Source organism: Triturus cristatus, chromosome 2_2, assembly GCF_964204655.1.
Source record: "Triturus cristatus chromosome 2_2, aTriCri1.1, whole genome shotgun sequence".
Classification (NCBI taxonomy): Eukaryota; Metazoa; Chordata; class Amphibia; order Caudata; family Salamandridae; genus Triturus; species Triturus cristatus.
In genome coordinates, this window is record NC_140582.1 from 836,991,170 (window position 1) to 837,013,881 (window position 22,712).

At 46.1% G+C, this 22,712-nt stretch overlaps 1 protein-coding gene across 1 annotated transcript in view; it reads right to left on the reverse strand.

Annotated features, from left to right (window-relative positions):
* Positions 1–12,115, reverse strand: part of GRXCR1 (glutaredoxin and cysteine rich domain containing 1) — a 450,395-nt gene extending 438,280 nt beyond the window's left edge. The window contains exon 1 of the mRNA XM_085643314.1: positions 11,623–12,115. Within this exon, the coding sequence (XP_085499440.1) occupies positions 11,623–12,030 (408 nt within the window). The 5' untranslated portion in view covers positions 12,031–12,115. The remainder of the gene's footprint in view (positions 1–11,622) is intronic.
* Between the last annotated feature and the right edge of the window lie 10,597 nt (positions 12,116–22,712).

Below are 22,712 nucleotides of genomic sequence, written 5' to 3' on the forward strand. Positions count from 1 at the left end.
ACCTTGGGCCTTCCATAGGGATGACTGACGTGTATAAAAAGGGAAGGGTTAGGCCCGGTCAGTGTGGACACTGGCCAGGAGGACATGGCAGTCCGGGGACTGCAGGCAGGCCTGCGGTGGCAGGCCTGAGACACTGTTTTAGGGCTACACCGGTGGGTGGCGCAATCAGCGCTGCAGACCCACTAGTAGCATCTGTCATCACCAGCCCTGGCACACACAGTGCACTTTACTAGGGACTTCATGGTGATACAGATATGCCAATCAGGTATATCCAATCAATATGATATTTTACACAGGGAGCACTTACACTCTGGCACTGATTAGCAGTGGCAGAGTGTCCAAAGCATCTAAACCAGCAAAAACGAAATCCAGCACAGCATCAAAAATCCAGGTAGCAGAGGCAAAAGATAGGGGAAATACTCACGCCAAGGATGTCAGGTCTAACATAAGCAGAGACAGTTTGGCTGGGGAACAGTCCACCATCAAAGTCTTTTGTCATACCTGGGATCGACGTGCTATAAATATACCCATTATGAAGGATCTATTCTGTTTTCTGTGCTGCCTATCCACCCCCACACTACAAGAAAACTTGATTAACTTCTCCCAGTATTCCTACAAGATAGCTGCTGGAAGGTCAAGCCCATTGTTCCTTACTAGAAAGGTATTTCACACCTCATAAAAGAGTCGATTTCTGCCACTGGAGAAGGGAGGGAATGACAGAACTGAATTCATTATTAAAAAGACTTTCATACAGAGACAAGTAAGTCAGTCATTGAATTTGATTTTTGATAAATATTGCAATTATGCACAGATGATTTTATAGCTGATACTGAGCCAACTTATTACAAGTGTTCTTTCACCATTAGGGAAAATTCCCTACAGCCCATTGAAAGAAGCAGCAGATCACAACTTAGGGAAGACTGAGAAAATGCAAAAATAGGCTACCAACATGTCAAAAACAATGATTTTGATTGTGTTGGCTGCAGTTCATTGGCATTCATGAAGGAATGTTTTAATGTGACACATAGAGGTGGCATAAGGTTTGTTTGTAGGCTTCACATGTCATTTATAGTTTATTGCCATGCTGAACTTCCTGCACCATATTACTTTGACTTTTCAGGGGGCTGTTTCGTAGCTTCCTAGTGACCAAAGTCAAAACGGCAGTCCATTCAGTCAGGGGTTAAACAAGGGAACCACACAGATGGACTGCCTCTCCTATAGGATTTTCTTTTAATGAAAAGTGTACAAGAAATATACATTTAAATCCAGGTCCGCCTTCATGAAACCAACACTGTTGAAAACCCCAAAAAGTGTTTCATGATAAAATGATCCCTTATACTACATAAATTCAGAACAATGTTTGATATAAAATCAAAATGACTAAACTTCCCCTTACTGCACATTGATGATCTCAAGAGCTAAGGGGACCAAATTGCAAATTTTCTGGTGAAAGGACAACTTTTAAGGTAATAACTCAAGCTGAACTGGTAAATGCGAATGCAAAATTAAAACCCTTTTCGCATTTCTCAGATCCTATTCCTACCACTCAAGTAAAATATATTAGTTTTTAGTTGTCCCAGTTTTAGACTAACTTTATCAGGTGCTCTCTGGATAATGGTGAGGAATGGATTCCAGTTTTCTCAAACCAAGTCACAACTCACTTCTCCTGAAAAAAATGTATTACGACCCAGAAGACCTTGATAATAATCGCACTGCTTTGGGCCTATCTTTTACAGAATATGTTTTTAGAAGCCAAGTGGTTGCACAACTAATTCAATGCATCATTTAAAGCATTCTCTTAGATGATTTACAGTCTGGATTTGGATCAGGCTGCAGCAGAGAGACTGCCTTGTTATAAATAGTTGGTGGTGTGCTACACATACTCGATACTGGTGAATCTTGCTTGCTCGTCTTCAATGATTTATAAGCAGCATGTTGTAGTCAATAACATCACCTTACCTAAATCTCTTACGCTGCCCATGGGTTTTGATAGTAATTATCCTTGTTTGCTTTCTACCTCATAAACAAATTGTAGCGCATGAAAATAAAAAGTAACTCTAACCCAACTTCATAAAAGAGAAAATATCTACAACCCTTTTACAGTCTAATCAGTGCTTTCACAAGACCCCGTTTTAGCATCAACTCTTCTCAATTGCTACACTGAACTACTCAACTTATTGCTGATTTCTTAAGGTATATATTATCATGTGTATGCAGATAATAGCTATTGGGGAGAAGACATCTATTATGGCTTGATATAGTCATGCTTAGTATGGGAATTTGGAGACTGAAGTTGGGGGATCTCATAGTTGTATACTCATGGATTGCAACAATGAAGCAAACTGGGATGTTATTTTTATGTTATCCATGTTGAGGATAAAATGAAAAGTAAATTAAAAATGCAATGCTGAGTATAGCCATCCTTTATCAAAATCCCCTCCACTACTGACATTACTCTTTAACAATCGACAGTTCACAAAATTCAAGCCTGGATGTCACTTAATCACGCCTGCTTTAACTTGCTCACAAATTAGATTTTTCACTTATTGCTTCTCCTCATAGGAACATCGAAAAACAATCTTAAATTGACTCTTTCATGATTTTAGTCTGCAAACTATCCATCACTCAATGCATAATATCACTTGGATGAATCCAAAACAATGGAAACACCTGTTCACTGGCACACCACATGCCCACCCTGCCTTATTAAAGATTGAATATGAGTAAACAGAATGACTGCCTCATTCAGCCATAATCTGCTGAATGGTTAAGTCTTGTGCTCCTACAAGCTCCTAAAAGAAGTTTGTGGTTGGATCCTGAAGAATCTTGGTATAGTGCCTCAAAACAATAGCATCCTCTTTTGGATCTAACAATCCACTGACTTCTTCCAATAAGGAAGGTACACAATTCATATTTAGATTAGAGGTAAAAGTAGATCCAATGTGTAAATGTAAAGCTTGCAAATAAAACAAAGCGGAATGAGAAAAACCAGATTGAGGCTTGGCGCTTCCAAATTCAGTTGCTCCTCATAAGCACAGAACAAATCATCTCCTCTTTACCTGGCTTGATTCTTTGATTGCCCTCACAGACTATATCAGTGGAAAAGACCAACAAGTCCTCTTGGACTTAGATCTGTCCTTTCATCACTCAGAGCAATTTAGTCATGAAACCAAATATCCCTTTCCCCATTTTCAACTTAGTAGGATATCATGAGACCACAACCGTATTCAGTAGTATGCTAACCCAGAGCTTTCCACAAAGTTACAGCGTTAAAAACTAAGGGCCTGATTTAGATCTGAGAGGACAGGTTACTCCGTCACAACGGTGAGGGATATCCCATCTGATGAAATATAAATCCCAATAAATCCTTTATGATTTATATTTTGGCAGACAGGCTATCCATCAATGGTTTGACGGAGTGACCTGTCTGCCAAGATCTAAATCAGGCCTTAAAACTTTAAGTAAATAAATAAATGCTGTCAGATCAGGAAACCTTTGATTTGAAGTGAGATTAACACACATAACCAATGTGGTGTATTTACTATTTCTCTACCTGCACTATACTGCACACTAAAATCCGATAGGTTATATTACTGCAGCACGACATGATGAAAACTAACTGCCTGTCGTTAGTTCAGCTCACCATACCAAAAAACAATTGAAAATTGTACAAAGGAGGAAACCATAATATTAGCACCTCTGGCCCCCATCCATTTTTGAGTTATTTCCATATTTATTTACAAACTGTGACCCATACATCTTGCAGAAGCTGCAAGAACGCTAACACAATGGTGGATATGTATATGGTTTTACACTGCTACTACTATACTACTTTTTAGTAATATGAACAATAATATTTATAACATCAACATAATATTTGGGTAATTAGGCATTACTGAACTCAAAATTCAATCCCTTACACTACAGTAACACATGTTATAGAAAAGTGCTCTGCCTTGTAGCGAAACCTATTTTTATTCATTCATTAGTGTCCTGTAGCCCACATGGTTGGGTGCGTAATGTACAAAAGTGTGGCATGTTAAATATTAAAGAAAAGCATGTCACTATTGTGGGCAGCTACCACTTAGTGGTTATCATTGTATAAGTAAAGAGGCAATTTCCTATCGAGAGGTGAGATTGAGAAAATGTATTTTTTTACAGTTTCAGCCATGAAAACTGTAGGAACTGTTTCAAACATTATTTTTACTATTTATCCAAAATCGAGATGGTAATACAAGTAAACTTTCAGTACCAAGTCAGTTTGGTTGGATTTTCCTTCCCTCCTTTGGAAATAATAAATATCACAATTATTGGTAAATGTAAATGTATTTGTACTTGTATAGCGCACTTCTACCCAGGGGTCTCATAGCGCTGTATTCATACTGCTGCGGAACCCTTCCTGGTTTTCCTGTGAGATGTCCACTCCTGGGCACCCCCAAGGTGAAGCCAGGCATCCTAGCGCTGTGGGGGCCGTTGTGGAGATTAAGCAAGCAATTGCCCAGAGTTGCACAGTGGGACCCATGATTAGAATAGGCACCAAGGCGAGAATTATCAGGTCCGGGGAAATTGAATCCAAGTGCCGCCAAGGTGGGAATTGAACCCTGGTCCCGGGCCAGACCTCTGCATCAGGGTCTGCCCCGCTAACCATTGAGCCACACTTCTCCTTTGGTTAAAAGTTGTTCTTCCAGGAAACACTAAATCAAATGTGTTAAAACTGATGTGGGTTAACCACTGAGCACTTATCTGAGATGGGCAATATGGGAGGGGACAGGAACAGATGGCATAACAAAGGAGCAGAGTGGAAGCCTGACTTTTGATATTAGGATGCCAGAAGTAGACCCATGTGACACAATACTTTCATAGAGAGTATGCCCAGCAGGAGGAAAAGATGTTCACAGACCAATAAGAGGGAGTGGCTCCTCATTTCAATCGGGCTGGATCTGGGAGGGCACCTGGAGCTACTGAGATGAGAGCCTGGTGTATGTCACTTTCGTATAGAGGCCTCTACAATGTTTAATGTCTAGTTTGACAGTTAGTGCTGGTAAAGGGGCTGCGTTTTAGCATGTATTTTGTATAGGAAGTCATCACTCACTGGATAGAGCATTTAATAGACATCTTACCTCACCACCTTTTCTTCAGACTACTACTGGATTTTGGAAGACATCAGAAGAAAAGTAAAAGAGGCAGTCTACTTATTGTCTGCCTGCAAAGAGGACTGAGATTTGACATGCTCTTCAGTGGTGAGATGGCTGGCCCACCAAATTGACCTAGGGACACAAAAAAAGAAGAAGGGTTCCATGCTATTTGTGGGAAAACCGGGCTGTGAAGACCCTGAACCCTTTGCAAGCCCTCTCTGGAGATAGACCTGAACACCAGCTGATTTTCCTGGAACAATGAGACATGTAGGAGAGGCCAAGAGTGACTTTTCTACCTTCTGCAAGAAATTGGGACTCGTAACTGTTGCAGGAAGCAAGAATAGTGAGGTCTGCCTCACTCCTGGATTTGTGACAGGAGTGTCACAGAACAGCATCAGCAAGGTAGAAAGTATTGAGCTCTACCTTGATGGAGGATGCCTGACATAGCCTCTGTCCTCCCAGCCTCTGGATAGAAGCACAGTTTGCTGGTAAAGTTTTCTTATTTTCTTTGGTATGTTTTTTGGGGTCAAACTAGCATTGAGATTTACTTTATCCCTGTAGCAAATCAATCTTTTATGGATGCTCACCCCAGATTTTTCACATTTCTCTGTACTTTATTTTTGTTGGACTTAAATATTTGTTCAGTTTTACCCCTGCTAAACATGAGTAAAATCCCTGGGCTTCCATTTATGGTTAAATTGGATTATCTCTTATTGACATATGTAACTTGTACATGATGTAAAAAATAAACCCAGGACCTGGCAGTTCAGTAGCACTTATGGACTGCAGCACCCATTGTGCAATCCGTAGAGTGGGCCTGGAAAACATGGCTTCAGGCCTACCATGTGTAGTTTGACTGCAGTCCCCTAGACACCTGCTGCGAAACTTGGCAAAATAACCCATTTTGACAGGCACAAAACCCTGTTCCAAATAATAATGAGTCACTCCTAAGTATACCTTCTTGCCCACAAAGTAGTGTGCCTAATATTTATAAGCAGAACATGTACACAATTAAAGCTGGCATATTTCTCCAGTGAATAGCCCCATAAAGCTATGTTCACAGGCAGGGCTGTAGCTGAACCCTAGAAAATGTCCAAGTACAGATTACACATTTTAATCTATACCTTTTGACATGAAACTTCAACAAAACTCATTCAAAGACTATTTTTAATTTTATTAAAAGCCCAATTTAATGATAAAGACAGATTTCAATTAAATATTTGGAAGAGTAATTTTTAAAAAGTTACATTTTACCTGCCTAAACCTCCAGTAGTATAACTAACATTAGCCTATTGACAGCTGGTGTGCCAGTGCGTACCCTTAAAGAGATATGAAACAATGACCTGGGTGTGGGGAGGTGGTTTTCTTCTCCTTGCAGTAAGACCACTTAGGGTAGACCCAGAAACCTCATTAACGTGCAAAAGGTCTGGCCTTTCACGTGTAAATGTAAATTGAGACCTGGGGAACGCAAACCTTTGATCCCCCAGCCAGTCTGGCTCCAAACCCAGTGGGAGGGGAGGTACCCCAATAACCAGTGTACAGAGATACCACAAAGGAGGGGGAGCACTCTTTTCCCTGGGCACACCTCTGAACGGACACAGAGGTTCTGCATAGGAGACCAAGGATTTTCCCATCATAGATTTTAGGAATAAGGTATAAGGTGCACCCTGGGATTATTTGAAGTAGAGCAAATAGAAACTACTTAAAAAGTGGGTAGGATTGCCCCTGATAACTTTTACCTCATTGTTTAAGGAGTAGCCAGGAGTCACCCCAGCACCTCTACAGAAAACTTCCTGGACCTGCGGAAGAGAAGATGTAGATTGAGCCTGCTGTCTCTGACCTGCGAAGAGCCCAGAAGGACTGGGCCCACTCCCTTTTGTACTTCAGACAAAGAAGAGGACATCAAAGGTCTGTTGGCTGACTTTCTGTGTGGCTACAGAGATACAACAAGCTGCAGGAGGCTTATGTTCAGAAGTGACCAGAACCAACTGTACCTGCACTGAACCCTGCTGGGGGCCTTTGCTGGAGTGAGTCCTTGCCACTAAGTGCTGTGCTAGAGGTCCTGGAATCTTGGCAGTTAGCAAGAGGAGCTGCTCGATACACCCTGGAAAGTTAGGACTTAAAACATTTGTGGAACTCCTGTACCTCTAAAGCATCAGCGGGACCTAGCAGCAAAGGTGTCCGATTTAGATGCAACTTCCTCAGATACAGTTTCAGGCTTACCCCACTGGAGGATTTTGAGCTCCAAAAAAAAGACTAAGTCAGAAGGTTAACTCTTTGCCTGGGCTGAACCAAGTTGTTGGATCCGGCCCACGCTCCATCAGGGTTGGCCAGAAATCACACACAGGGCGTTCCATAGATCAGTGGACTTTTGGTGCTATTTGGTGCTATTTTAAAACTTTAAAAATGTATATCTCTGGTTCCTTGTATTGGATTTTTTACATTATCCTTTAGTTTATTACAATTTAATTTATTTTCCAAAATGTTTGGAATTTTTTCAGTGTTTTGACTTTATTACTGTTTTGGTACTGTATCAATACTTTATACATTATTCTAAGTTAAGCCTGTGTGCTCTATGCCATAGGTACTAGGCGGTTGAACTTAGGTTAATTTAGGGATTCATTTTTGAGGTTCACCCAAATGGGATATTGTTAATATTTCTTGAGGTGGGTGACTGCCTTCCCCCACTTTCTTACACACCCCTTGTTCCTAAGGGCATTTTTCCATTTTCTCCCAAAATTCATATTGTCTGTTCTCCTTCTACATTGTTGACAATTTCTGTGACATTTTGCTCATTAGACATTTTTTTTCCTGAATTGGTTTGGGGACTTTATTTTGCTGTTTCCTTATCTTTACTGCTGTTTTGTACTATTTGAACCTATTTTGAATTTCCCTGGGGAACAGTTTGCTGCTTGTGCAATAGATACTAGGTTTTAAGTAGAATTGTTTCTTTGAACCATGCTGCATGCCATGATTGTGTTTTTTTTAATAGATAGGGCACCACCACCCACATAATAACCGCTTTCTGAGAGACATATTGTGAGTAATTGCTGACTTTGAAAGAGACTGAGGGAGGGATAAATATTGCAATTTTAAATTGTATCTCACAGTGCGTGCCCCCTTCGTAAATATGTGAATTTGACAAAAATCAATCTTGTTGAAAATGTTTCTGACCACCCGATTTTTGTTGAAGTGGTTCTCACAGATTTTTTACTGAGAATCCAACCTGGTGAATGTTGTTTTTGGTGAAAAATCCTAAAACCAGTGTGTTTTTCACAGAGTTCTGTTTTCCCCTACTCCTCCTATACAATCCTTTCTTTTTTCCAATCTAGGTCCCCCCATTTGCACCTCAACCAAGCTCCCTTTGCTCACTCTTCTTTTTCCTCATTTGTTCTGTAGTTGTCTTTATTCTTTCTTTCGGTTTTTAAATAGAATTCAGATCTGGGATTCAAACCTGAGCCTGCCGTTCCTTGGTCCAAGGAAATCATAAGATTTTTGTGCAAATTAATTTTACTCATAAAGGCAATTAGAAACACGAGATTTTTATCATGCTGATGTTGTCCATTCTAGGAATGTGTCAGTAAATATGGCTTCATCTCCTGTATCGGAGGTGAAGACAATGAAGTCAACACGTTAAGTAACTTTGCACTTCAAAATGGTGAAGGGCAAAAAGTAGTTAAGTTGCTCAAAAGTGTAAGAGTAAAGTTACATGTGTAACTTACTCACAAGTGTAAGTTACCTGTGTGAATAGCCCTGAATGTCTCATGGTGGTAAAAAGCAGCCTACCCTCTCACTGACTGCAAAGTAACCACAGGGGTATTGTTATACATCAACAATAGGCAGCCAATTTATTCATGCTGTTCCAAAAATGTTACTCATGAAAGAACTGAGGCAAAGGGCTGTGATGTGTTTTTATAAGATGATTTTAGTCAAGTGGGGTAATTTGAATTAGAAATCATGTCTCCTGGGAGCCAAGATAGGAGCTTTTCCATAAGACAAATTTTCATTTGCCCCAATTGATATGGTACCAGAATATTATGGGGCTAATTTACAAGCCCCTTGCACTTTTGGTGCATTATCTTGCGTGACGCACCGGAGGCGCAACCCGCTGCGTGATATTTACAAGCACATGTAAAGCCACCCTGCGTGGCTTTAGGTGTGCTTGTAAATATCGCCCATTTTCATGCAACACTTTACGTGTTAGGGGCGTGACATAGGTTTTGCTGCGGGTGTTCCCACTGATGCATTTCCAGATTTACGAGCAATCGTAAACCTGGAAATGCATCACAATGTTATGCGCAGCATTCTACTGCACACCTTGGTAGAGGAAATCACCACAATTGATTGTTTTTGTGCGGAAATCTCTCCACAACGCAGGCATCCTTAATCCATGGTGCAAGGGTTCCAGCACATGGCAGCAGTTTGTGCACCAGCACAGGGAAGAGCACAGAGATGCGACATAATGATGTAAATATGTTGCATCCCTGTGGTTCAAAACTAACGCGGCGCGGCGCTGCAAAATGACTTGCAGCCATGCGCTGCCTTATTTTCTGGTAAATAGGGCCCTGAGACCTTAGTATTATAGTACAATAATGTTATAGCAAATGTATTAGCGACCAAAATATCATAAAGGTAAGTATAAGTAGGTAAGTATAGGTTTAATTTAATTAACTCAGTGTATTTATGCACATTGCCGAGCTTCAACGTTCGTATTTATGGAGTTAAGCATATTAAATCTATCGTTTTATACCCAATTTCTAAATGAATTAGTTGTCTATATTTGCTACAAATTTAAAAACTCGAGATTCTAGCATACGATCACCCCCTTCTACTACTCCAGATTTACTTTCTGGCAACTGTGAAAGGCCAATGATGTTCAGCAGAAAGAAGACAAAACTCTCAGAGAAAACAAACTAGTGGAGAGCTCTACTTTGCCAAGACAATATTTTCATGTTTTTGAAAAGGAGGATAATTTGACACAATGCATGTTTTTTTTCTTCCATTATCTGTTGTAGGCTGTATCCCTACTGGAGTCGTTGTGCTGGCCAAAGATCCATGTAGTGCACACATACATTTCATTCGAGACAATCAGTTTTCTCAAGTTGAGGTAATGGAATCATCTCAACCTCTCGATACCGCCAATGCTTACCCAGACAGAGCCTCCGATCGAGTTTTTTGGGCTTGTTCATGCTCAAAGTGGCATAACGTTGTGTTTTGTGATTATGATGAAATACAAATTGTGAACATAATGTGGATCTAATACCCAGCGAATTTTCAGGTGCATGGATGCTCCATATATTATCTCTAGTGCTTGAATCATATACGTTGAATTGTGGCACTGGACAGCAAAATAAAGATTGGCTTCGATAACACTTCAATATAGGAGGGGCTCTCTCCCCACAATACTAATAGGTCTTTCCGGGTACTGAAAAAGAAAATATGATGTCATTCTGAGCTTCGCAAAGGAACAAGGTCTAAAATGAAATATTAGATATTTGGAAGTCCAGTGCGACTTGATTTTATGCATAACGAAAGGTTCTCGCGCTTGCTAGGGAGGGGTCATAGCCGTTCAATTTTCCGGTCACATCAGCCACTGGGGCAACGTTTGTTTGTTCGACAACTCTTTAATAATATTAGACGTCACAATATATTTTGCCTGATCTTGGTGAATAACATTGGAACGAAATCCGATATTTACGGAAATAAAACATTGCATATGGCACATTTAAACTAATGAATTCAACAGCATCGTTGCAAGAGTTTTGCAAATTATAATTGCATATTGTCGAAGTAGAAACAGTGCCAAAAACAGTGTCACTTATCCTCAGTCAAATTAGTGGTAGATATACATCAGGCCCCTAATCCACCCGAGACTTTTAAGTGGGTGGAATGCACTCAAGCTCAGTCAGCATTTAACTAGATTACGTTATCAACCAAAATGCAGCTCAATTTGCACTCATAAATAATTGTGCAGCCGGGATGCCATATGTGACAGAAAGCCTGCTGAAACAGTAACCTTCGGCTGCCAGATGCCAACGAAGCAGGACGCGGCTTTCTAACTCTGCGATGATTCATTTCCAAACAGCCATAGTGCCTGCTCAGTTCCCGGAACCGCTATGCGCGGGACTTGTGATGTCATGCTTTTGTAGGTGAAAGGTCATATCGTGATCAAGAGTTCCGGGCTGCCGCACTAGCTTGCCTGTGTGACTGAGTCAGTCAAATGATGAGTTACTGAAACGAGCAGTCAAGCCAGCTAGAAGGGACCCCGGCCTGCGGCCTACCAATGTGGAAAGGCTTTGCGGGAGGAAGTCGCCCTGCAATAAGAGTCAGGAAGGAGTAGGGCAAATAAACACAAGACCAGAAACAGAACCCGGGACTATCAAAAACTCCTTCTTGTGTCTCTTAAAGATGTGTATGTAATCTCATTTACACATCACGCTTACAGCTATCAATGCACAAATCATCACAAGACAGAAATTAATTTTACCTGAAACACTTTTTCCATACTGTCGAAGAGCGCTTGTCCGGCGCTGACTTTGTGCTTGACTCCCCGCACTGTTCCATTTTTGCTTAGAATGTTAACTCTTCGCGTGCCGTAGCCCCTGTCCTTGGTCGCCCTCGCCAAAACAAGCAAGTCATCCGGCTCGTTTTCACTGTCGCCCCATTCCGATCCCAGGTGTCCATTCTGGTGCCCGTCGGACTCGCTCAGGGCGCTGTTCTGGTCCGTCTCGGTGCTGCTGGTGCACTCCGAGTCCAGGGAGTCCCCGGGCTCCCCATCGGCGTAGACCTCCCGCAGTACTCTCCCGCTGTGCGAAGAAGCAACCCTGAATCGCACCCTCCGCGGCTGCCGCTCCCCCTCGGGCTTCATCTCACTATTAGGCATCGCCCCATCCATGGATAAAAGCTTAGCACTTTACATTGTCCTGGTTTTAGTTGCCACCTTATCTGCCAGTTTACTACATTCAAAAATGCCTCCGCAGTTTTTCTGGTGACAGCAGTACCCATATGGAATGTATGTCTGAAGGAGAGCGGGGTCAGAAGGACCTGCTCCGCAGCCTGCCAATGAATAATGGATACAAGTCTCCTATGGTTACCTTTAAACTAAAACCTGCAAGCTGATACCGCCCATTAAAAATTAAAGAACTATTGTGTACTTTTATAACAGCTCAAGTGCAGAGAAGTGACACACACAAAGAAAGACTACCTACGCAAACGACATAGTCGCAGTTTTAGAAAAAAATGCAGTAGGCAGCTCCCTTTTACACAGAGTGGGGAAGACTGCCTGATAGCAGCACCCATTTAATCATGAATCCTGGGACGCACAGATATCAAATATGTTCGAAGGATATATATATCTATATCAATCTGTTAGACCTGGCATCTTTGGCGTGGCTACCCCTGACTTTTTGCCTCTACCTCCTGTATTTTTGATGCTATGCTGGATTTCGATTTTGCTGGTTTAGATGCTTTGGGCCCTTTGCCACTGCTGATCAGTGTCAAAGTGCAAGTGCTCCCTTGGTAAATTGTTGTATTGATTGGTTATCCATGATTGGTATATTTGTTTCACCTGTTAGCCCCTAGTAAAGTGCACTGCGTGTGCCAGGGCTGGTGATTCAAATGCTACTAGTGGGCTGCAGCACTGATTGTGCCACCCACAGGAGTAGCGCTAAAATGATGTCTTAGGCCTGCTTGCAGTGCCTATGTGCAGTCCAGGACTGCCATGTCGACCTGGCCAGTGCACCCACTGACCAGGCCTTATCCTTCCCTTTCTGAACATGTAAGGCATCCCTATGGTGGCCCTAGGTACCCCCCTGGGCTGGGTGCAGTGTATCTGAAAGGTAGGGCATGTACTGAGGTGTGTAACATGCCCTGGTAGTGAATTACAGCCATTTTCGTTTTTCACTGCTGAGAGGCTATCTTGCCCATAGGATAGAATGGGGAAGGCTGTTTACATGCCTATCTTCCCATAAGGGCAAGATAGGAAATCCAAGTTTGGTATCTCTGTGTTCAGAATTTAATTAGACATCTTTTTAGCAAGATGGTTTTTAAATTCACTGTGTGAGAATAGCACTTTTTAGAAAGTAGCTATTCTCCTGTTTAACCTTCCTGTGTGCCTGTGTGCTGGTTGGCTGAAGGGTGTCATGTGATGGGCCAGGTGGCTCCAGAAGCCTGGATGAGTCAGCAGCAGGGTGAATAGGGAGATCTGCTTTAGATGGGTGGGAGGAGTAGTCCCTGGGTTTGAATAGGGCTGTCCCTGCCAAACACAAAGCTGGCTCCACCCCCTGCTGGCCAGGCTGAGGACTCTGCTGGCACAAAGAAGGCTCCACCTCCTGCTGAGCGTCTAACGACCCTGCCCCTCACTCTGAAAGGAACCAGGTGCTCCAGAGCAGAGAACACCCAGGAACCGGTTTGAGCAGGGGAATCCCCCCACTGGAACAAAGAGAGACAAAGACTTGGAGGGGTATAAGAAGAGGACCCCAGACACCTAAAACTTTAGATCACTTTGGAACTAGGAAGGAACCTCTGCCAAGGAGAAAGCTGAAAAGAACTGAAGAGGAGAAGACTGCCTGCTTGCTGTTTTGCTTTGCTGCCAAGGAGAGGGGAAGGACTTTGCTGTGTCCCCTTCCTTTGATTCTGATCTCCAAGGGCCTGAGAAGAGCTGGCTCCCTGTTAAGAAGTCCCAGGAACAAAAGGACTTCACCACCAGCTCCCCTGGAACTCTGCTGAGAGAGTTCTGACCTGCCTTGGAGTGCTTGCCTAGTCATGGGGCCTCAGGAGGTCGTTTTGCTGTGTTTTGGGAGCTGGGAAGCAGAAGCGTGAAAAGAGTGACTGGTACCCAACGCATCATCCGATTGCGTGTCGCAAGACGAGAGTGCGTGGAAAATTTCATCGCGGCACCATCGCAACACGCAGGGTCTCCGCATCGCCGAGTGCGTCGAGCATCGTCCCGAAGCGTGAAGCTTCCTGCCATTGCGAGGGTTGTCGCAGAACCAGTTTGCGGGCCGCACCACTGCCGGTGCGTGAAAAGTCTCCAATCGCTGCGTGCGTCGACGCAGAGTCCCGTTCCGTGGCGCATCGAGAGTTGCGGCGCCGGAAGGCAACGCTGCGCCACGCATCGCACCACATCGAAGAGTGTCGCATCGAACCTGTGCGTGAAGCTTCCCCCTAAGAAACCTACGCAACGAAGGCCAAAGTCATCGCATCCTCCCCTTACAGATCGGAGCCGGCGCATCCACCTCTGCTGCGTGAAGCAGGGCTGCTGCAAAGCCTCCCCAGGATCTCAGGAGTATCGCATCGCCTTTGCAAGCTTCCTTGTTATAGCTTTTGGGAACCTTATCGCAACTACAGGTACTGTTGGGCACGAAAGTGTCGCATTTTGGGCATTGAGAGTCGCATTGTGCAGGACACTGACTTTTACATCCTGGAGTACTTTCTGCAAACTCTTGAACTATCTTTAAAGTAACCTTTTTGAATTATATGTTGGTTTGTCTGTAGTATTTGGTCTTGTGAAGTTTTTAGTAAAGATACATTATTTTTCTAAAACTGGTGTGGAGTAAATCTGTGGTGTTTTCACTGTGTTACTGTGAGTGTTGGTACAAATACTTTACACATTGCCTTTGATAGCCTAGACTGCTCAGGCCAAGCTACCTAGAGGGTGAGCAGGGGTTATCTTAACAGTGTATTCCCCTTTCCCTGACTAGAAGCAAGGGTCCCTACTTGGACAGTGGTACCTACCCTGCCAACTAGAGACCCCCAGATCTAACATTGGTGGTCAGCGGTGAGGATTGAACTTGTATTTGTACTTGACCCACAGTAATTGGTGTACATCACAAGGAGTGAAGACCAATAGACAACCACATACTGTATTATTTTTGATTCTATTTTTGAGTAACTCTTCAAGAGCATCATGTCTCAGGTGGCAACAAGTGAGAGGGCAGAATTGGAGTTTTCCACTGCGGATTTATATTCATACAAAGTTGAAGATCTCAAGCAATTCTGCAAAGACCGTGGTTGCTCTTTTAAAAGCGGAGCTAGAATGGATGTGCTACAAAGAGTCCTGAAGGCCTGGTGGGAGGTCCAAGAGGAAAGTGATGCAAATGAAGAGGATGGTTTTGTTCCCCAAGATCTGCCTGTGGGCAGACCAGTCTCAAGGGCTGGCAGCTCCCATTCCAGTAGGGGGCTCACTCCAGAGGAGTTGGAGGAGAATCAAAGGGTGAGAAACCATGAATTGGAAATTATGAAAATGAAAATGAAGCAATCAGAAGTAGACAAGGCGGCGGAGGAGAGCAAGAATGCCCGTGCCTTGGAGAAGAAATTGCTTCTGGCTCATGAAGTGAGCATGAGAGAACTGGACATCAAGGCCAAGCAGGTGGAGTCCGGTTCAAATGGTGGCAGCGCACAGCCAGTGCAGGGGGGTAAAGTATATAGCCCTAAAGATTTAGACAGCATTGGGGGGCGGGCCTGTGGAAACATTTTGAGGCTTCTGGGAGGAGTGCTCTAGAGCCCTTAGAATTAGCAGGTGCCATGACCTATCCCAATATGAAGGAGGCCCTATGTCTCAGGTATGGACTTACTCCAGAGCAGTATAGACTGCAGTTTAGAAATTCCAAGAAGAAAGAGTCTGAGACTTGGATGGAGTGTGTGAATCTGTACTCACGGGCACTGGAAGGTTGGATGAAGGGCAGCAAGGTAACTGATTATAAGGGGTTGTTACATTTAATTAGTTGGGAGCACTTGAGTAGTCTATGTGTTCCAGAGCTGCGCCAGCATCTTTTAGATAGCAAGTTGACGGACCCCATTGAGCTTGCTAAGGAGGCGGACCGCTGGACCAGTACCAGGGTCCACAGAGGAATTGTGGGTACCATTGCCAAAGGTGGGCAGGGTCCCCAGCAGAAGAGTGGGGGGGACAAGGGTAACCAAAAGGAGTTCTCACAAGGGCCCCAAAATAGTTCCCAGGGTAACCAGTCCCAGCCCCCCAAGTCAAAACCCAAACCAACCTGGCCCCCTAAGGGCAGGTCGGATAACAAGGGTCCCATTAAGTGTTATCACTGTCAGGAATTGGGTCACAAGTCTCCTGTGTGTCCCAAGAAATCCCAGGCACCCACTGGTGCTCCAACACCGGGTATAGCTAGTGTAGCTTTTGGGGGGGATTTAATTTCTAGTGATTTGGCGGGTTTAGCAGTTATGTCCCTTGTCTCTTTAGGAGACACAGAGATGGTCCAGGAAACCCCTGTCCCTGATAACACTAAGAAGTACAGGCAGTGGGTGACCATCAATGGGAGGAGGGTGGAGGCTCTCAGGGACACTGGAGCCAGTGTGACTACGGTCAGGTGTCAGTGGGTCCCTGAGGAGCTGATCATTCCAGACGTACTTCACCCAGTAGTGTCAGCTGACAACTCTGTGCGCCTTTGCAAGGTAGCACATGTTCCCTTTGAGTGGGGGGGGGGGTCTCAGGTCCTCTCAAAGTTGTTGTGAGTCCATCCATGCCAGTAGACTGTCTGCTAGGTAATGACCTGGAGAGTTCCCCGTGGAAGGAGGTGGAACGCCAGGCTCATTTGGAGATGTTGGGTTTGCCTGAGTGGGTCTGTGTGACCACCCGGTCCATGGCAGCCAGACAGGGTTGTGAAGCAGACCTGGAGCCTGAAACAGTGGCCCAGGTCCCTGCCAGAAAGAGGAAGGGCAAGGGGCGTGGTGCGTCCACCCCCGCTGTTCCCACGGTCCAGGAAGGAGCAGAACCTACGGGGGATGCCCTGGAGCCTACAGGGGAACAGGTCGCTGAGCTGGGAGACATACCTGAGCTGACCCATTGGCAGCAAGAGGGTGGTCCCTCCAGAGAGGAGTTCTGCCGTGCGCAGAAGACATGCCCTACTCTTGAAGGTCTGCGGCACCAGGCTGCAGACCAGGCAGCAGGTGCTGATCCGAAGAACTTTTTTCTCTACTGGGAGAATGACTTGTTGTACAGTGAGCCTAGGTTTGCTGAGCCCAGTGGATCACGTACCCTGGTGGTACCCGCAGGGTTCAGAGACTTCCTACTGGGTCTGGCTCACGACGTGCCGCTTGCAGGACATCTCGGGCAGGACAAGACCCGACAAAGGCTTGCCACCCACTTTTACTGGCCCGGGATGAAGACGGACGTCGCTTCCTTTTGTAAATCATGCCAGACTTGCCAGGCAAGTGGCAAGGCTGGAGGAAAATGCAAAGGCCCTCTCCAGCCTTTTCCGGTAGTGAGCACCCCCTTCGAGCGGGTGGGAATAGATATTGTGGGGCCACTGGACCCCAGGACCGCCTTAGGCAACAGGTTCATCCTGGTCCTGGTGGATCATGCCACCCGGTACCCGGAGGCTATCCCTCTCAGGACAACCACAGCCCCGGTGGTGGGCCGTGCGTTGATGGGGATCTTTTCCCGCGTGGGTTTCCCCAAAGAGGTGGTATCTGACCGGGGTACCAACTTCATCTCCAGGTATATGAAGTCTCTGTGGGAGGAGTGTGGGGTAACTTATAAGTTCACCACTCCTTACCACCCTCAAGGCAATGGGTTGGTTGAAAGGTTCAACCGGACCCTGAAAGGCATGATCATGGGGCTGACAGAGCCCATGAGACGGAAGTGGGACGTCTTTTTGCCATGCCTATTATTTGCCTACAGGGAGGTACCACAAAAGTCTCTAGGGTTCAGTCCCTTTGAGCTTTTGTACGGGCACCCTGTTAGAGGACCTCTCAGTCTGGTGAAGGAGGGTTGGGAGAAATCCCCGGGGAAAACCCCTCAGGATGTGTTCAGCTATGTGCTGGCCATCCGCAACCAGACACAGCGCTTCCGGGCCCTCGCTCAGGCGAACCTGGAAGCCAGCCAGGATGAGATGAAGAGGTGGTATGACCAGCATACCACTCTGATGGAATTTCAACCTGGGCAGATGGTGTGGGTGATGGCGCCGGTGGAGTCTTGCGCGCTCCAGGACTAGTGGACTGGGCCATATGAGGTGGTGGAGCGCAAGAGTGAGGTGACCTACCTGGTCAACTTGCGATCTCCCAGGAACCCCATGAGGGTCCTACACGTGAACCGCCTCAAACCCCATTTTGAGAGGTCTGAAATAATAATGCTACTGGCTACAGATGCAGGGATGGAGGAGGATAGCGATCCTCTTCCTGACCTCCTGGCAGCTAAGGAGCAAGATGGGGCAGTGGATGGAGTGGTCCTCTCGCCCACCCTGACCCCAGAACAGCAGAGGGACTGTCGCCATGTGCTGGGTCAGTTTGCATCTCTGTTCTCCCTGACCCCCGGTATCACCAACTGGTGTGTCCATGACGTGGACACGGGAGATAGCATGCCTGTGAAACAGAAGTTTTACCGGGTGGCTGACAAGGTCAGGGCCAGCATCAAGAAGGAGGTCTCTAAGATGTTGGAGCTAGGGGTGATTGAGCCCTCCAGCAGCCCCTGGGCTAGCCCAGTGGTACTTGTACCGAAAGCTGCTGCGCCAGGTGCCACTCCAGAACTTAGGTTTTGTGTGGACTACCGTGGGCTCAATGCGGTCACGAAGACTGACGCACACCCCATCCCCAGAGCTGATGAGCTCGTGGATCGGTTGGGAGCTGCCAACTACCTCAGTACGTTTGACTTAACTTCTGGGTACTGGCAGATCGCCTTAACTGATGGGGCCAAGGAGAGGTCTGCGTTTTCAACTCCAGAGGGGCACTTCCAGTTCCGTGTCATGCCCTTTGGGTTGAAGAACGCCCCTGCCACATACCAGAGACTGGTCAACCAGGTACTGTCCGGGCTGGAGCAATTCAACGCCGCATATCTGGATGACATTGCTGTGTTCAGCTCCACTTGGGAAGAACACTTGCAACACCTCTGCGCAGTGTTGAAGGCTCTGCATAGTGCAGGCCTCACTATCAAGGCCAGTAAGTGCCAGATAGGGCAGGGTTCGGTGGTGTACACCAGGTAGGAAGCGGCCAGGTGGCGCCCCTACAAGCCAAGATAGATACCATCCGGGCTTGGGAACCCCCCAAAACCCAGACAGCGGTGAGAGCCTTCTTAGGACTCACCGGGTACTATCGCGGTTTTGTCAAGGGGTATGGCACCATTGTTGCTCCCTTGACAGAAGTAACTTCCAAGAAGTTACCGAAGAAAGTGATTTGGACCAGTGCCTGCCAAGAAGCTTTTGAGGCCCTGAAGGAGGCCATGTGTACAGCACCTGTACTCAAGGCGCCTGACTTCTCCAAGGAGTTCATAGTGCAGACAGACGCTTCTGAGCATGGAGTGGGAGCGGTGCTCTCACAACTAAATGATGAGGACTTGGACGAACCTGTAGCTTTCATTAGTAGGAGGCTACTTCCCAGGGAACAGAGGTGGAGTGCGATTGAAAGGGAAGCTTTTGCTGTGGTCTGGGCGCTGAAGAAGCTGAGGCCCTACTTGTTTGGGACTCACTTCCGGGTTCAGACGGACCACAGGCCCCTCAGATGGTTGATGCAGATGAGGGGTGAGAATCCTAAGCTGTTGAGGTGGTCCATTTCCCTACAGGGGATGGACTTTACGGTGGAACACCGCCCCGGTACAGAACACGCCAACGCTGAAGGTCTGTCCAGGTTTTTCCGCCTTAGCGATGAGAACTCCCAAGAGGGTGGGTAGTTCTCCCCACTTTCAGCTGGAGGGGACACGTGTTAGACATGGCATATTTGGCGTGGCTACCCCTGACTTTTTGCCTCTACCTCCTGTATTTTTGATGCTATGCTGGATTTCGATTTTGCTGGTTTAGATGCTTTGGGCCCTTTGCCACTGCTGATCAGTGTCAAAGTGCAAGTGCTCCCTTGGTAAATTGTTGTATTGATTGGTTATCCATGATTGGTATATTTGTTTCACCTGTTAGCCCCTAGTAAAGTGCACTGCGTGTGCCAGGGCTGGTGATTCAAATGCTACTAGTGGGCTGCAGCACTGATTGTGCCACCCACAGGAGTAGCGCTAAAATGATGTCTTAGGCCTGCTTGCAGTGCCTATGTGCAGTCCAGGACTGCCATGTCGACCTGGCCAGTGCACCCACTGACCAGGCCTTATCCTTCCCTTTCTGTACATGTAAGGCATCCCTATGGTGGCCCTAGGTACCCCCCTGGGCTGGGTGCAGTGTATCTGAAAGGTAGGGCATGTACTGAGGTGTGTAACATGCCCTGGTAGTGAATTACAGCCATTTTCGTTTTTCACTGCTGAGAGGCTATCTTGCCCATAGGATAGAATGGGGAAGGCTGTTTACATGCCTATCTTCCCATAAGGGCAAGATAGGAAATCCAAGTTTGGTATCTCTGTGTTCAGAATTTAATTAGACATCTTTTTAGCAAGATGGTTTTTAAATTCACTGTGTGAGAATAGCACTTTTTAGAAAGTAGCTATTCTCCTGTTTAACCTTCCTGTGTGCCTGTGTGCTGGTTGGCTGAAGGGTGTCATGTGATGGGCCAGGTGGCTCCAGAAGCCTGGATGAGTCAGCAGCAGGGTGAATAGGGAGATCTGCTTTAGATGGGTGGGAGGAGTAGTCCCTGGGTTTGAATAGGGCTGTCCCTGCCAAACACAAAGCTGGCTCCACCCCCTGCTGGCCAGGCTGAGGACTCTGCTGGCACAAAGAAGGCTCCACCTCCTGCTGAGCGTCCAACGACCCTGCCCCTCACTCTGAAAGGAACCAGGTGCTCCAGAGCAGAGAACACCCAGGAACCGGTTTGAGCAGGGGAATCCCCCCACTGGAACAAAGAGAGACAAAGACTTGGAGGGGTATAAGAAGAGGACCCCAGACACCTAAAACTTTAGATCACTTTGGAACTAGGAAGGAACCTCTGCCAAGGAGAAAGCTGAAAAGAACTGAAGAGGAGAAGACTGCCTGCTTGCTGTTTTGCTTTGCTGCCAAGGAGAGGGGAAGGACTTTGCTGTGTCCCCTTCCTTTGATTCTGATCTCCAAGGGCCTGAGAAGAGCTGGCTCCCTGTTAAGAAGTCCCAGGAACAAAAGGACTTCACCACCAGCTCCCCTGGAACTCTGCTGAGAGAGTTCTGACCTGCCTTGGAGTGCTTGCCTAGTCATGGGGCCTCAGGAGGTCGTTTTGCTGTGTTTTGGGAGCTGGGAAGCAGAAGCGTGAAAAGAGTGACTGGTACCCAACGCATCATCCGATTGCGTGTCGCAAGACGAGAGTGCGTGGAAAATTTCATCGCGGCACCATCGCAACACGCAGGGTCTCCGCATCGCCGAGTGCGTCGAGCATCCTCCCGAAGCGTGAAGCTTCCTGCCATTGCGAGGGTTGTCGCAGAACAAGTTTGCGGGCCGCACCACTGCCGGTGCGTGAAAAGTCTCCAATCGCTGCGTGCGTCGACGCAGAGTCCCGTTCCGTGGCGCATCGAGAGTTGCGGCGCCGGAAGGCAACGCTGCGCCACGCATCGCACCACATCGAAGAGCGTCACATCGAACCTGTGCGTGAAGCTTCCCCCTAAGAAACCTACGCAACGAAGGCCAAAGTCATCGCATCCTCCCCTTACAGATCGGAGCCGGCGCATCCACCTCTGCTGCGTGAAGCAGGGCTGCTGCAAAGCCTCCCCAGGATCTCAAGAGTATTGCATCGCCTTTGCAAGCTTCCTTGTTATAGCTTTTGGGAACCTTATCGCAACTACAGGTACTGTTGGGCACGAAAGTGTCGCATTTTGTGCTTTGAGAGTCGCATTGTGCAGGACACTGACTTTTACATCCTGGAGTACTTTCTGCAAACTCTTGAACTATCTTTAAAGTAACCTTTTTGAATTATATGTTGGTTTGTCTGTAGTATTTGGTCTTGTGAAGTTTTTAGTAAAGATACATTATTTTTCTAAAACTGGTGTGGAGTAAATCTGTGGTGTTTTCACTGTGTTACTGTGAGTGTTGGTACAAATACTTTACACATTGCCTTTGATAGCCTAGACTGCTCAGGCCAAGCTACCTAGAGGGTGAGCAGGGGTTATCTTAACAGTGTATCCCCCTTTCCCTGACTAGAAGCAAGGGTCCCTACTTGGACAGTGGTACCTACCCTGCCAACTAGAGACCCCCAGATCTAACACAATCTATATATATTATCTACTGGCGGTCGCCAGTAGATAGTTATAGTTAGGATCGCGTTTCCATAGGAAATCCGCAACATTCTATTTGGAATAACTTTGGAGCCGGTTGACGAATCCTCGCGAAATTTTCAAAATAGGTGGGGCGCTCCGCTCCGCTCCTACCCTGAAAGTCTCGGGGGGGATTCGTCAAGCGGGGGCTGAGAAAAAAGGGGGGTCCCAAAATGCGTTTTCCCCATGCAATTTTCCATAGGGACCTTTAGTCCAAGGTACAGCCCGAACGGCTGAACAGAATTACTTGAAATTTGGCAGAGAGGTAGTCCTCAGCTCAGGGAAGTGCCTTTTGCAGGTCTAGTGTCAATCTGTTCAGTAGTTCCTGAGAAAATCAAAAGTAAAATCATATTTATATGTGGGTGGAGCCTAACCACACATCTCATCCTGAGATCTGATTGGCTGTCAGCACTTCATCCAAGAAGTGTTGGCAGCCATCTTGGGACCAATATACATGATAGCACCTCATTAAAAAG